This window comes from Indicator indicator, chromosome 29 (genome assembly GCF_027791375.1).
Source record: "Indicator indicator isolate 239-I01 chromosome 29, UM_Iind_1.1, whole genome shotgun sequence".
NCBI classification, from domain to species: domain Eukaryota; kingdom Metazoa; phylum Chordata; class Aves; order Piciformes; family Indicatoridae; genus Indicator; species Indicator indicator.
The window spans coordinates 6,292,035-6,308,319 of record NC_072038.1 but is presented as its reverse complement, the minus strand read 5'-3'; the positions used below and the strand labels follow the sequence as shown (position 1 = coordinate 6,308,319).

The 16,285-nt window shown below is 37.6% G+C and overlaps 1 protein-coding gene across 1 annotated transcript in view; it reads right to left on the bottom strand.

The window, feature by feature from the left end:
• Window positions 1-16,285, bottom strand: part of TBCD (tubulin folding cofactor D) — a 118,643-nt gene that overhangs the window by 33,368 nt on the left and 68,990 nt on the right. Inside the window, exons 18-24 of the mRNA XM_054393655.1 lie at window positions 14,175-14,255; window positions 13,368-13,441; window positions 12,329-12,446; window positions 10,881-10,941; window positions 9,442-9,464; window positions 2,591-2,622; window positions 143-205 (exon numbers count right to left, since the gene is read on the bottom strand). Of these exons, the coding sequence (XP_054249630.1) occupies window positions 143-205; window positions 2,591-2,622; window positions 9,442-9,464; window positions 10,881-10,941; window positions 12,329-12,446; window positions 13,368-13,441; window positions 14,175-14,255 (452 nt within the window). The remainder of the gene's footprint in view (window positions 1-142; window positions 206-2,590; window positions 2,623-9,441; window positions 9,465-10,880; window positions 10,942-12,328; window positions 12,447-13,367; window positions 13,442-14,174; window positions 14,256-16,285) is intronic.

Sequence of the window (16,285 nt, the reverse complement as noted above, 5' to 3'; positions counted from 1 at the left end):
CTATTTGTCTGTCTTTCTAATATTTTTATGTTAGGCCACCCAATCCCTCTAATTTTGGTTCTTTGAAAAATATCATTTGTTAATACTTCAGCTTAATGAGTAACTACTAAGATAATGGAAGGTTATTTAAAAGATGACATACCGATTATTGGATCTCCTCTAAATGGCATTTTTGACAGTGACAACTTTTCAATTAAAGTGCAGACTGTAAGAAAATAAATTTGATAACTGGATAAATGCAAAAAAAAGAAAAAATAAGAAAAAAAAGAGATAAATTACAGCAAATTTTAAGACACAACCACATTAAGATACATTAGCATTACTTTTGCAAATAGAAGTCCAAAATATGTGAGATTAGAAACTAAAAGGAAACGACACTTTTGATTCTTACAAGGGTTGTGATCATTTTCATCAGGGTGTCTAGCAATAGGACAAGGGGGAATGGTTTCAAGCTAAGGGAGAGTAGGTTTAGACCGGATCTTAGGAAAAAGTTCATTCAGTATGAGTCTGGGGGGAGTCTGGAATAGGTTGCCCAAGGAAGTTGTGGATGCCTGCTCCCTGGAGGTGTTCAAGGCCAGGCTGGATGAGGCCGTAAGCAGCTGAGTGTAGTTGAGAGGTGTCCTTGCCCATGGTGAAGAGGTTGGAGCAGATAACCTGTAAGGTCCCTTCCAACCTAAGCCATTCTGGGATGATTCTATACAACAGAAGCTGCAATGCAGTAACTGACTTCTGATATGAAAGTCCCATCAGTTATGCATATCCACTGCATGGTGCTATGTTTTTTTGACCCCCCTACCATGTAAGGTGCATATGTACGTACCAGGCACATTTCTGTTTCTCTACTAGTCTGTAAATGGCTATAAAATATCACTGATAATAAATCAACTTGGATAAAGATAATCCTACAGCCACTAAAAAACTACTCAAATATAGACAAAAGATTTTCCTGCTTCTTAGCACTTTTTTAGGCCTTCGGGGTGAGGCATCTGTTAGCTGCACAGTGCTAGGAGCTATAGAATTACATGCAGCTTTATTTGCTTTGATACTTGGAACACAAAACTGTCACTTTAATAATTAAGTTCTCATTATTTTTAAATCTATACAATTAAATGGGTTCTAAGCTTACAACACCCTTTTCAGAATAGCAGTTTCAAGGCTGTTTTGGGGAATAGAGATCAACACAGTAAACTGCGAACTTTTACTATACAATAGATTGACTGCATTGCTCAAGTGAAAACTCAGCACTTGAGGAATTCAGTATCTTTAACCTCCTGATGATGAGTTCCAATACAGCAGATGGGTATAAATCCATACCCACTATCTAACTGCTTTAGAGTTGGAGGGCTGGTGGAGAGGAGGGAAAGAACAGAACAGGCTACTATATGATGCCACCTTTTTGTTTTCCTCTCCTCCCACAACTTAATCTTTGAATCTTACTCCAGGCTCCGTACACAGTTCATCATCTTCTTCATTTATAATCAACTTAGTGGGTTCCAAATCTATTCCTGAATTCAGTTCTCACTATGGTAATGTCACACAATCAGGCCTCCTGTGCTGTAATTCTATTCAATATTGTATGTCAGCTCCTTTGTTCTAATATTTATTCACAAAGTTAAGTACAATGTGACTAAACCCAAGTCTCTAAGGAGGGTTCCTCCTTAGTTCTCTACCCTTCTTCATGCTCTATTGTGGTTCAGACCATCATCTTCATTAGACATGCAGGCAATCTGTGGAATATTTTCAATTCTTCTCTTATTCCACCTACACAGCTGTATCATGCCAAAATAGTGTCATTTGTACTTCTCCAAAATGATGAAATATTCCCCTGCTTAAAAGCTAAACCATACTACAACAACTTAACTGTTCTTTCAGACTGCAAACTCATTCAACAACTGCAAAAATCCCCTTGCCCCCTTCACCCCTTCTATTTGATCACCCTTCCATCTTGGTACTGAAACCCCTTTCCCCACTGAGTTTGGATGGGCAAGCCACGTTCAAAGCTGGGATCTGCTATGTAGCACTTCTTTAACTCCTGAGCTGGAAACTCAAGTTGCTGTAATTTCTTTACCCACCCAGGCTACCTGGATGGGTAATTTTTCCTGCAAAGCCTTTCCTTTAAATACTGGTTCTGTATGTACCAGTCTTCAAAATCCATGGGAACAAGCCATCACCTTTGCTGTGATACAACCATTCTTCTACGGTCTGTCTTCTTCACCTTGCACACACAAGTATGATGACAAAATCAGTCAGATGACGGCATCTGCCTTAATGGACATATCAAAACTCTTCTGGAGAGAAATCCAAATCAATGAAGGAAGCCAATTCAGCCCTGAAGAAAGTTCACTGTGTGCAATGATGGAAGAAGAGAATGCGTGACATCAACCCAAGGCTTATTCGCAAGTGTGCTGGCAACCAAAGTTTGGTGTACCTACATTCTGATTGGCCTCCAAGCTTTGTATTTTTGTCATTACTGTGCAAAATACATTTATGCATTATTCAACAAAACATATGCAAAACAAAGTGGAAAAAGCAAACAGAAGAATTAGTTATTGCACATATTCTGTTTTCACACCACAGCTGTGATACTCACCAGCTGGTCTCATCAACTCTCCACCCAAGCCCCTGCAAAGCAAAAACAAGAGTCCTTAGAGAAGGATCTACCACAAGAAATCAGAGTGCATTGCCTGATGAGACAAAACTCCTCAAAAACATTTCAGAATGAAAGCAGATCACAAAATACCTGCAAGTCTTTGCAACTGTTGTCTCCACTTCAGCATGATTTTTATCAAACCTTCCTGAATATTTAACTTTTTTTCTTCCAAGAACATGGCCCCAGTCTTTCTGTTTTTTAATGTGAACAATAGAAGACTGTCAAGTACACTTTGCTTTTCTTTTCACTTGCTTGAAAAGCATTTCAAACATGTGGGATTTGCTACAGGAATTTTCAGTCATACAGTCTCTATGAGCTTGTGACTTCCACAACTGAAAAGCAGTTTATAAACAAGATCATCATCTCTGGAGCATTAAGTAGAAACTTCACTCACCAGTGCCTGCTTTCACAAAAGTTAACTGGTTTACCCTCCTGACAGTTTCCTCCCCTTCTCTCATTATCCCCTCCTTCACTGCTGAAGCCCCATCCCAGGTAATTTTGCATTCATCACCACAAGTGAGAGGGCAAAAACTTCTAATATGCCAGAAAAGAGAGAGAAACAACTGGCTCAGGATGCTTCAGATCCTTCCTGTAAGTGTGTGTTACACAGGGATGGTCTCACTGGCTTAGACCTCAGGCTTATCCAACCTAGCTACCCTGCCTGAACATTAACCTGGTTACTGACAGCACTAGGAAGAGAAAGTCTGAACTGGGAGAAAGTGAGGAGAGGAAGAAGCCTCCCAAAATGGCATGGCCCATTTCAGTTCTTCAGCCTCTTGTGTCTCTGGGCAGAGACATCTCCTCATCCTGCTGAGCAATGTCTCCTGGTGACACAGATATCCCCAAGGTGCTAATGAGCACTGCTTGGGGTGTTCTGCTCAGCGTCACCTTCTGTGGCTTAATTTTTCCATTTTATGAACCTTTGACCCCTGCCCTTCCTTTGGATATTTCCTCCCTCGGCTCCTTATTCTTGTCTGCCTTCACTTCTGCTGGAATATTTCCTCCCTGAGGTATGCCAAACCCTTAATCACCTGTTTGCATGGCCATGCTCTGGCAGAAACGCTCGGCAAGGGGAGGAACAACAAAGGCTTTTTTGTTTATTTGCTTGGGGTTTGTTGTTGTTTTTTTTTTTTTTTTTGAACCTTTTCTTCCCTCTTCTCCTCCTCCCTCCCCACAATAAAATTAGTAGCTATGCTCAGAAGGCAAACTTAGCAACCCAAACAACTCTTAGAGCTTTGTTCTCCAATTTATTCTTTTATGAGCTTCAAAAGCCTAAACATTTTAAACAAGTTTTTCCATTCTGTACAAGTAGGTGCCTCCTGTAACATGCGCTAGAGTTTCTGACTGCTCAACAGTTTCTCTGGTTTTTCAGGTAACACAGAAATGCCAGCTCCACAATACTCTCATTTGCCTTAGATCAGCACTTCCTTAAATTGGGAAACTTTTGCTTTTGACAATCAATATATTAAGCTCAATGTTATAATCCACAGCTCAAGTTTATCATCGTAGGAAACAAGCACAGATTCCACCTCTCCAGGCTGATAAGGTCTTTGTATTATCCACCCCACCTCCCTGCATCTGCCATGTTGTCTGCTGCCCAGCTTCTAAAAAATTTAGAATAGAATACAGAGAAGTGATGCAAGGAGTCAAGATAGTGGCAAAAAATAGACGAATAATGTGACAAAGGCTCCCTCTTCAATATTTCTTTTCCCCTCATTTTGTCTTTACCCACTCCTTTGATTGTCTGTTGTCCTACTGCAAATGAGTATAAAATAATGATCTTCTATATTTGGTGTGCAACAGAGCCTGCTGATGCAAGGACTGAGATACGGACTTCTGTTCCAACTACAAAGCAAGAACTGAGTCATAAAGGCTGCTCTTCTCTACTTCTTCACACTGTCAATAAGGAAGTCAGGCCACTTAAAGCTACTCTTATGTTAATAACTTGACAGCTATCCCTTCCTTTGGCATTACATCAACTCAATTTAATTTCTGAGTTTAAAGCTTCACTGAGGATTGCTGTCCCTGTTGAAGTATGAAGAGTGGTGGCAGTGATTTGCATGGTAACTTCTGTGTCATGCAGACACTACCATGACAGCTGCCTGTGAGGGCACTACAGTACCATGTGTGCTCTGCAATACAAGTCAAGTTATTTCTTGCCTAGACATGACAGGAGGGCCATCAATGTATCTAAAATTTTTCCCCTTGCCACTGCTCATGCATGTTTCAGTTTTAAGAACTGAGAATTCTATCACCATCCTAGATCTCTTTTCTGTCAGTCAGTCAAACAAGATGTGTATGCATCTTTCTACTAACTTGATCTTGCTCTGCAGGATTTCACTGAATTAAAAAGATACAGATCTACTTAATCCAGAGATTCTGAATTCTGCTGTCAGTCAGTATTCTCTCTTTTTTCTTCCAAAGACACAGCCACAATTGCGTCATGTTATTATATGTACCTGTTTCAAGGTTTAATTATTAATTCAATTTGTAAATTGACTGATGCGGTGCCCAGGTCCCATGAGCTCCTAAGTATTCCTTCCTATGTGCACTTTCCACAGCAATGCTTCTCTCCTGGAAATATCTTATGATGAGTAACAATTTACTTGTAGAAAATATAATAAAACATGTATAATTCCTTGTAGACCTGATAAATGGAAACTGCTGACCTAAGAATATTGGTATCTATGTTAAAATCACATAGGCCTGAATCAGAATCAATGAGAGTGTTGATTTCAGCACCTGCAGAACTTCCAAGGTACTTCTGCAGATTATTATTTTTGTAATTATTTAAAACCTGCTTCTCTTGAGATGTTCAGAATCAATCTTTAAGATTATAAAAATAATAGTGACTGAAGCTGTTTAGACTTGAATAGCATCTACATTTTCATAAACTTCTGAATCTGAAGTTCAAACTGCTGGAATAGCTGAAGAGATTCACTTGCAAGTATTCAACTTCCAGGAAGCTAAGAACACCTGCTGAACACCTCAATATGAATAGTAACCAATTGTTTTCCATGGGAACTCTTTGTCCCAAAGAGAATTGAGCTACCTTAAGAGCTCCGAATTGTACACTTAGTGGGCTTTGGAAGTCCAAAATGGATTTATCACAAGCCACACATAGGAGGAAAGAGATACCTCTGAGGATAGATGAAGAAACTGTACATTTAATGAAGCTCTTATGATCATCCCTTGAAGATGCAGAGAATGAACTACACTAAGATGACAATCACTTGTTTTTAAGTTAATGGAAATTCATATGCTGACTATACCTGTTTTGTATTTTGTCTTAACACCAGAAGACTACAGGTGAAATCCTGGCTCCATGAAAGTAGGAGTTTGCTCAGTGAGTTCAGTTAGTAGCAAAATAATTTCATCTTCTAACTCTTCATAACATAATATGGCACAACCTCTTAAAGCAAAAAATAATTTCAACTTGGAAGAATTGTAAAGACGAGCTTTGTTGCAAGGCTGGAATTTGCTGATTAAGTTAATATATCTAAAAACCTCTTCTACATAGGTGACTGCCAAGAAACATATTTGCCCTGAAACCATCAAGATTAGTTGCAACCTTAAAGGTTTTTTTAAATGAGATGAGTTTCTCTTTTGCCTAGCACCTGTCAACACCCACAGGCTACCTCACTCTTTTGGAAAAGCTCAAAGTCTGAAGATGCAGGTCCAACTTACACTGACTGCTACTCAAAAAACCAAAAATTGCTCATCTCACACAGCTGACAGTGTAATACACACAGCCAGTCTCTTCATATGTTACAAGAATGAGATCAGAGTAAAACTCAGCATGCAGCACATTGCACTGACTGAATCACCCAGTGTGGGAGTCGCTACCAAACACTCTGCATCCTGTCATAGCCAGCTCTGACAGGAACCCTGAAGGCCCAACAAATAGAACACTTGCTGAAACACAGAAGTGCAGTGCAACTACCTGGAAGAAGCCCAGCACATCTATCTGCAACACTTCCACATCCGTCCCTGAATTATCCTGTTACCCAGCTCTGTGTATTAAGCTCTACACCATCAGACTGACTACAAGAAGGGAGGTAAAAATTATTCTGAACATCTCTTCAGTTGAATGTTCATCCAGAGCCTTCTATTAGATGATGTACTTTTAAAGACTCTGATCAGAACTATTAAAAATACTTTTTCTTCAGGACTTTTCTTATTGAGAAGTAGTACAAGGCCTTAGATATACTACAGAAATGTGTCTCCTACAAAACCCCATATACTAGCCATGCTGGTTCAGTGGAAGCTTAATCAAACTGACCATTAACACTGTGTTTAAACTGTCAGATTGCCTTCCTATTCCAAGTAAGACAGCTTAAGCCAAAAGATGCCACAAGTTTTTGCCTTAGTTTCTTATATATAAAAGTAATGTTTAAAGGAAATAAAATACAGCTTGATTTTTGTAACACTGTAACCCATACAGATCAAAACAGGCACAACAGACAAATACCCTGTTTAAGTGGGATGGTTTGCATATGACTTGCTGTAACTAGTGCCCATTGAATAGAAAAAAGCAGACTCACTGCGCAATACTCAACTGGAAGTGCTCATGCAAACACTTCAACCAACCAGCTCCTCAAGACAAACTAGTGCATCAAACATGTCAGAATCAGGACTCGTGGAAGGAAGCAGATACTGATGTGCCTAGACTTGCTTTCTCCTTTTTCAGCAGACTATGGTAAACCCAGAAAAGTATTTCTCCAGGAAGACACAAAGATACTTGCATTTGTGAACAAACGTTCATACCGTAGAGGAGAGGATCTTCTACAATTAACACCTTGGGTTGGTTCAGCTATGCTCAAAACTGAGAGAACAGGCAGTAAACTCAAAATTTGGGCTGTCTCCTGTCTGAAGGATAGTTCATGGCTATCATGCAAAAGCAGACTAAAGACATTACAAGAGCTGCTGAACAAAGTAACCTAGTTAGTTATACAAGGGTCTTCATTACAGCACTTCAGCTTTATTGAGCTGATGTACTTACAGATTCAAAGGAATACTGAGCATTAGGGCTCAGTCAAGATCCATTTTCCAGCTTACAATTTATAAATGATAACTTTTAAAACAAATAAATAAATCACAGCATTTTTTATGCTATAGATCCTTTTCCCACTTCCTGCAAACAGCTTGATCGATGCATCATCATCTGTTTGGTGCACAAAATACCTAATAAATAATTGAGATATGTGGCCTGATGCTTTTGTGTTAATGCAGAATAAAAACTAGAATCACAAATAAACCAGACAGGTTTTCAACATTCCTAGGAGATGCTGTTACACCAAAAATTCCCAGTAGCAATTCTCAAATGGAAATCTTTGGAATATTACGCACAATAATTACTCATCACGAAACAAGTTTGGCTCGTTTCGCTAAATGCTTGCCCAGCAATACTCAAATTGCTGGTTTGTTTTTATAACCCAGTTTATTTTTCTTGTCCTATTTTAAAATACTACATGCATAACGATATTTTAAAATATGGATTATAGCAGACATCTCTGTCTCAGCCTAAAGAACAGAGTAAACAGCTGCGAAGCAGCTTTGCTTGGAGTTGAATTAGAAGTCTTATCTAGAATGAAAACATTTCTGTAGGCATCTTATAAATACCATTAAGTGCAAGAAGTGCACATTATGACAAAAACAAATTACACCCAAGCTCCACCCTGACATTAAAGAATATATGGGAGCCAAGACAGCCACCCACAAAGACACTAATATACAGTATCAGCATTAAAACCATCTGCCAGTGCAAGCTGACTTTGGAGAGGAAGTTTCTCATCAGTATGTGCAACCCTCAAGAAATAAACTCTGAAGAAATAAATTTTAACATTTTCTCAGAAAGTTTCAGGAAACAAAAACTTATATAAAATTTCTTGAAACTGTAATCAACCATTAGACAACAAACTAATAAAGTCTATTTGTTTTAAGGTATGTCATGTGCAGAGAAGTGATCTAAACTGTCCAAAACCTCAAAGAATTTGGCAGTTAAAGCAGAAAAAAAATCCTCATCTGTATATACAATTGTTAGGGAATAAAAATCATTAATTATGGTCTGATTTCCTTAAATTTAGGAACAGACTCTGAAATCACATACAGTTTTAATTCATATTTACTTAACAGTTACTTAGGTAAACTCCCTTTATTTCCTGGAAGCTTCAATAAATAGGAAATGAAAAACAACTCAGTGAAACCTCATTTACATCTTTTCTTTGGCACAAGAGTTGAAAAACGGCATCAAACCTTTTGTAATACTCTTGGCCTACTCATTACACAGGATGAGGAAAGTAATTCTAGAATTTAGACAGAAGTTCCTTTAAAAAAATAAATAAATAAATAGTGAACTCATTAACTTATTAGTTAGAGGTCATTTCTATAGACCTGTTTGAACCATACACGTACTACAGTACAGGTGAATAATGGGAAAGAAATCCATCACACACTGCTGCAGCCATGGATTACTGAGCAGGTTCTCTTTAACATTCTTTCCTTTCTTCAACTGCTTCTGTCACAATACTGAGACCAGTACTTACCACTTTCCCATTAATCTAACATGCCTGTGAGACGCACTCGCTAAGCACCACAACCATTACAAACCAACATAAGCCTCTGTAATAGGCAGGCAAAGCCAAAAGAATGCATGTGCTTGCCTTCTGATGAACCAGGAGAGACAGGCAGTCTACCCTACAGTAAGGGTAACTATCTTGTGCAAACCAAAAAATCCCAGGATCCTACTGCTTCTAACCGATAGGTGCCAACAGGAAAATCCATTTTCTTACCTGTACAACTGACGACTGCAAAGCTGAGGGGAGAACAGAAAAAGAAAAGCAACAAAGATTAATTTTAGCATAGTTTGCTTGATATAGGTGTTTTCATTTTTCCCACTCCCATGCAATGTCTATATACTGTGAGCTAAGCAACACTTAGGATTATTTTAAAAATAATATTCCACAGAAAAATCTTTTTAAAAACTTCTGTCTACTCCTTTGAATTCCACGTTTTAAGAAAATCAATTTATCGCATTCATAAAGCACTCATTTTAATTCCAAGTCCTAGCTGCTCCTACACATACCCTGGATACTAGTTTGGCTTTTTAAAATACTTTTGCCTCCACAGTTCATCCTTTTAAATTTCTGATATGCTGCATTGTCTGAAAACTGAAAATAACTGTTAGCTACAGATCAAACATGAAAAGAAGTAAACAAAAATTCAAATGTGACTGAAAAACATTATCACATTGCTAACACTGCAGTAGGCCATCTTCAAAACTCAGAGATGACCAAATTTGTGTATTAAAACCCCCCAAATCCATATTTTTAAAATGAAAGCGTTCATACCAACTTTGCAGATCAATTATAAGAACAGATTACAGCAGAATCATCATAACAACTTAAGGGCAGTGTAACACCACAGACACTGCCGATCAAGCCCTCAGGCTTTTCAACATAAAGTTAAACAAGGGCAAAGATGCCTTTTCAACCTGCACAGAAATAAGCAAACACCTATGTGCTGCTTTAAAGCTTAATGGGGAAATGGCGAAGCCTGATCTGGGACTAAAAGTACTGCAGAAAAAAAAGTAACAGTATGAATAGTGAAGTATTGTCTGTTCCATACGGTGAAGAGTCAAAGAAACCAACCCAGCAATGTGGGATGACTTAAATTAAAAGGGACAAGTTGGGCAAAATAGTTTCTGTAGAAGTATTTTAAATTGCTATGAGCAGGACTTTGAAAAGAGAATGACTTTTGAAGCATGTAAACAGCTAAACTACGGATGCAAGGACTTAGCAATGAAATCCCAATTAAGTAAAGAAAAATAATAAAAAAGAAAGAATGGATTCACTGGGAGACCTCTCAAGCATGGTCATTTAAGGCCACGGCCATACATCTATCTGCAAGGTACTGATTGTGTAGATATATAAAGGGAGAAGAAACACAAGGGGAATGAAAACCAAAGCCAAAACCCATGCAGAAGCGTAGCATAAAAGCGCTTGGGCTAAAAAGCTGGGAAAACAGAAAATTACAGTGGATTAAGATGCATGGTCAGGGACATGCAGCTATTAAAATGTCTGGAGCCTGTGTCCAAATCCCTGTTTGTGAGATTGTTTACTTTTATCAAGGGGAAGAGGAACCTGGAGAACAACTGTCTTAATGGTAAATATCTGTTTTAAACATAATGCAACATAGCAGGTAAAGTGATACATTTATACTTGCTACAAACCTCTTGATGGATTTGTTTAAGTCCCTCCAATGATTTTTCATTGAAATAATATGTTATAGATCTGTAAAGGTAAACAACATTTTTAAGACTGATTTCCTAATCATGCTATAATAATCTTTCTTCCACAAATACACTGTGCTTTCAAACAGAAAACCAATCATTTCCAAACTATACTTAACAGAAATATGCAATATTTAAATAGTTTAAACATACTATGTTCTTTCTTTATCATGTAGCAAACTCATTCTTAAAAGAACTTGCTAATAACATTATAATCACTCTAACTCTATAATATTATTATCATAAATAACCCTTCTTAGCTCAGTTGCTCACCCATGATTTTTCCAATTTCAAGTACTTCCTACTACTAAAAATGGTCTGCATTTTCTTCTCTAACTTTTCAACATACTTGAAAAAAGGAAATATTAACACAAAATCTTTTAATGGACATTGCTACAAATACAATTCCTATTTGTCAATAATTAAAGTCATAACAATGAGTGCACACTTTTAATATCTGTTATTTGACATCATCTCAGTATATTTAGCTTGTACAAACAATGAGAACATGGAATTTGTTAGATGTCACCACTTTAGATATCTTGGTATGATTGCATCAGAATGTTCTCAGAAATAAAATAAAAAAGGTTAATTAGAGAGTAATTATCCAACTTTTGAATGAAAATGATCCCCAAAGTCTGCTTTGTATCGATGATTCCTACAGAACTCTATTCATATTCAGTGAAGTTTGCACTCTGGAGTCTTGTTTTCCACTGCCTCGATCTTAACAGAACTCATCCCAATTTAAGTCACGCTAGTAAAAAATTCTACTGATAGCAGAACCTCCAAATTCTACTTTTTTTACAATAATGATTTTCAACCATTTTTCACATGGTTCTTGTGAAACAAAGAAAAAGTAAATTACTCATTTCTCTAATGACAACATTAAAGCAAAGAATTTTTTTCCAAATAATCCTGTCAATTATTCTGGCTACATCACCCACACGTAATAGGGGTGTGTGTGCACACAGACCCATAGATACCTCCCTCTCTGGACCAACACTCACCAGCAGCAATTAAATCAGTCCAACTCAATAAGCTGCTTGAGGAGATGTTTCTCTAATATTGAAGACAAAACCTGCTGTCCTCTTCCCAGGACTACAGCATACTTCTGGGGAATGAGGGGTTTAATCTATCCTTAAATTATGACTTAGAACTCTCCAAGTAGGGCAGCAAATAATCTCACTTTTCTGACAATGAATTTAGACGTAAGTTTATAACATCAGTGAATAAAATATGAAAGCTTGGCATGACTGATCAAAACAAACAAAAATTCCATAGAAAAAGAAGTTCAGTAACATAGACATTTCCATAATTATATTCAGGAAGCTTTCAACAGAGCAGACATGAAAGGAAAATCTGCAGTCAAGATAATCTTGTATTTATACCTATTATTCTCTTCTGCTAGTTTACAGAGTGCATGGGTGATCTCAGCACAGGCAAGAATTGCCCCATGGCGTGTGTGCAGATCTGTGCCCACTGATAAAGGCAAAAGTCTTGGCAAAACTGAAAGAGATCAAATAATTCATTAAAAAAAAAAAAAAGACAAAAACCAAAAAACAAAGGAGAGTTACAGATCACAGTTTTAAATGTCTGCCTAGAAATAATATGGGAAAATAATTTCCAGATAGTCAGGCCAGTATATCCTGGCCATGATATGAAAACCAACTTTAAAAATTTAAGTAAATTCCAACAAAGCATAGTAAACCACACCAGGAAATTTTGTACTCACAACTACCTCTCTGTTTGGAGTAAATAAAATCACATACTTGCTATTAGGCACTGGGCCAGCTGAGCAGTAAGGGAAATGGCACTTGTACTTCCATGGAATTCTACTTCCATGTAAACTGCTACCTTTCCAGCCCACTCTAGGGAGCCAGGTTCACCTGGGTATCAGCTGCTGTCTTCAGCCACATTAAAATGCAGCTAACTCATCCTCAGAACCTTGAGTGGTCTGAGCAAATGATCCTGAATTCATGCTGAGGAACACTTGATTACACACACCCCAGTCAAAAAGGAATTCTTCTGAAGATGTCAGACTGGACAAGACAAAACAGATTTCCCCCATGCTTGATGCCATCAAAGCCATATCAACAAAGCAAAAGCCAGGAATTCAAAGGCTGGATTGTTGCAACAGAACTACACCCATTTATTCATCCCAGAACTGGAAGGGTCCAGTGTAGGCAAATAACTCAAGTCCAGTTCCCAGTGAAAAAAGAAACAACAAAAAACACCTGGCAGTATTTTACTGTTCTTGCATAAAACCTGAAAAATGCTAAAACTATTCGTATCACTACATTGTGTAAAGTTGCAGGGGAAATCTAAATTTTCATTAAGTCAAGGTGCATGCTTAAATCTTCTTAATACATTTTTGCTACCTAAGCTACAAAGCTTGTTTTGGCACACAACACAAAATTCGTTACCTACCCACACTGGCCATGTATTCAGGAGCCTGTGGAGTGAGGTTATGTAGAGCTTTGGTTGAAAGTTCTCGAATAACACTGAGGATGTGGAAAAAAAAAAAGTTTTGGATTTGTCTGGCTTAGTAATTTAGCGGAAGCAATATATTTATAAATAATGATGTCAGGATGTTCCTGACCAAAATAAAGACCCCAACAACATTAAAAATCACAGAAGTTTCTGTCAATCCTGTGCTTCCCACCCTCAAAAAAGCCAACAAAACTAAACAGTGGACCAAACAGACAGCCTACAGCTAGCTTTTAGCTGTATCAATAGAAGTTATTGCTGAAAGAGACAAAGGAAAACCTAAGTGTGGCTGGTAGAACCTGAGGGCTCATTCTATGCATTGGCAGGGATACTACAGTAAACTACTATTATTTCTCATGATGCAAATTATTATCAGCACTGATCTAATCTCATTCAGGTTACATGTACACATTTTAATCTTCATGAACACTGAATATGACTAAGCACCATCTCTATGCCTGAAATCTACTTTAATTATGATAATTATATGGTGATGGTGTTTACCCCTCACATACACTATACACCATATAAATGTGTTTTATTAATCTATTAAAGAGATTGAGGTCGTGGTAAAATGACAAAATTCAGACACGTTTTAAGTGACAATATGTTAGGTAGATGTAGATGGCATCAACTACTACTCATCCAGTTTCCTTCAGTCAATTGCTATTGCAAGCTAGTGTAAGTTACAAAAATCACTCAGGAAAGCATGAGATGCAGAACAATCAGCAGACTTTATGTACTTACCTATCCCAGTGGTTAATCTTCATGTTAACTAAATGATCAATCATTGGCTGTGTATACTCGGGGAAACCAGCAATATAGACACTGAAAAACAGATGTCCAAAGACAGAGGTCACAGAAGCATCATCTGTGTGCATTTTAACACAAGCTACTCCAAAGATATAAGTCCTTCAGCTTTAAAGCAACTAAAAAAAATTACTAAAATAGGGCTTCACCTAAATGAGATGCAGCTGAACAAAACAACTCAAATACTTAATGAAATATTTAACAAAATATTGAAAACCAACTTAAATCACATTTGCAAAACCTCTATAAAAACTACTGTTCAGATGTGGGGATCTTATCAATGTCTATAAATATCTGAGGGGTGGGTGGTGAGACAAAGGTGGCAGCCTCTTTTGGGTGGTGCCCAGTGACAGGACAAGGAACAATGGGAACAAGCTAGAACACAGGAGATTCCACCTCAAGATGAGGAGAAGCTTCTTTACAGTGAGGGGGATGGAGAACTGGAACAGGCTGCCCAGAGAAGTTGTGGAGTCTCCTTCTCTGGAGACTTTCAAAACCTGTGGCCTGTGCAGTTCCTGTGTGGTCTGCCCTAAGTGATCCTGCTTTGGCAGGGGGGTTGGACTCGATCTTTCAAGGTCCCTTCCAGCCCTTAGCATTCTGTGATTCTTTGATTCTGATACAAAAAGCCTAACAACAACAAAAAGCAAAAATAAAACATTCAATTCCCATTGTTACACTGCAGTAAATCTAGATGTGGATATCTACTTACACAGTTATTTCAGACTGGAGAAATATTACTTTTGTAATCTGCACCACACAGTATAATTAAGTTATAGAAAAAAATATGCTACATCTTCATAAATACAACTGTCTAAAAGTGAATATAGGTTTTCAATTTATGCTTTAAAAAGAAAAAAAAAAAAATCAAACATATACAAACAGTCAGCCCTGACAAAAAAAAGTTAAGGCTACAAAGTCACACCCTACCATGTGAAAGATCCAAATTCCTTATCTAGGTAGCCTGTTTAATTCCTTAACTTGACAGACACACTTGCTTTACAATCTTCAGAAGCTTTGACTATTGAAAGCTAAGGTCAACAGAAGTGAAATGTTTTTCCTTAGAAAGTTAATCATCAGTAGATGTGTTTGTCTCCAAACAGCATGCACAAAGGGATGAAATTAAAGACACATGGACTACCCTAATTTCACCTTTTCATACCTTTTGACTGATTAACTGCCCAACCATAATAGTGTTCCACTAATATATGTGTGTGTGATTAAAAGCAAAACAAAGAACAAATACTGCTGCATGCTACCATACTGATATCTAGGTAATTCATCAGAAGAGTAGGAATCCTGAAATCCACAGCACAGACCTCAGTCACTCAAGCCAGAACAGGGCATAGAAAAACTATCTACTCCTACTGTAAACCCTAGAGAGGGGTTAGACAGTTGGTTTAACTGGTTGTCGATGCCAGCAGAGAAATAATAATATCCACTGCTCTTTGGTCCCTTTCCCTGTTGTGGCAGAACATATCGTAACACTTGCCCTGCTTTTTGGGTCCTAGTCTGAGCATTCCAACCATTTTCATCTGAACTTGCTTGCCCAGCTAATCAAATCTGATCTCTTCAGCCATGTCTGCAGTGTAATCCCACTTTCAGTTTTAGTTTATAACTACCTTTAATTACAGTCCTCATCTTTTGTATCCTGATGAGTAACTAGCCTTCCTGATACAGTGTTGCTAGTAAAAATCTTTTATCTCACTCTACTCAGAATTAACTCTCTTTCTACCAAGCACAGAACTCCTGGAAGCACATAATTTCTCACAGTTCATGCAAAAATGGGTTTCCACTACCTTCCATCCTCAGAAATAAGATTATGATATTTGAGCTGAATCCTCCAAAGAACATCAGTCAAAAATTCAAGAGAGCATCCAGTGTGAAAAACTTGCATAGTTAGATTTGAAACTATATTACCAACTTTTTATACACACGTATATATATATCATATAAATTATATGATACTGCCTCTCTACAAAAATATATAATAATTTATTACTTAAAATCAAATTCAGCTGTAGAAGTTGACACATCTTTTTGGAGCTTTT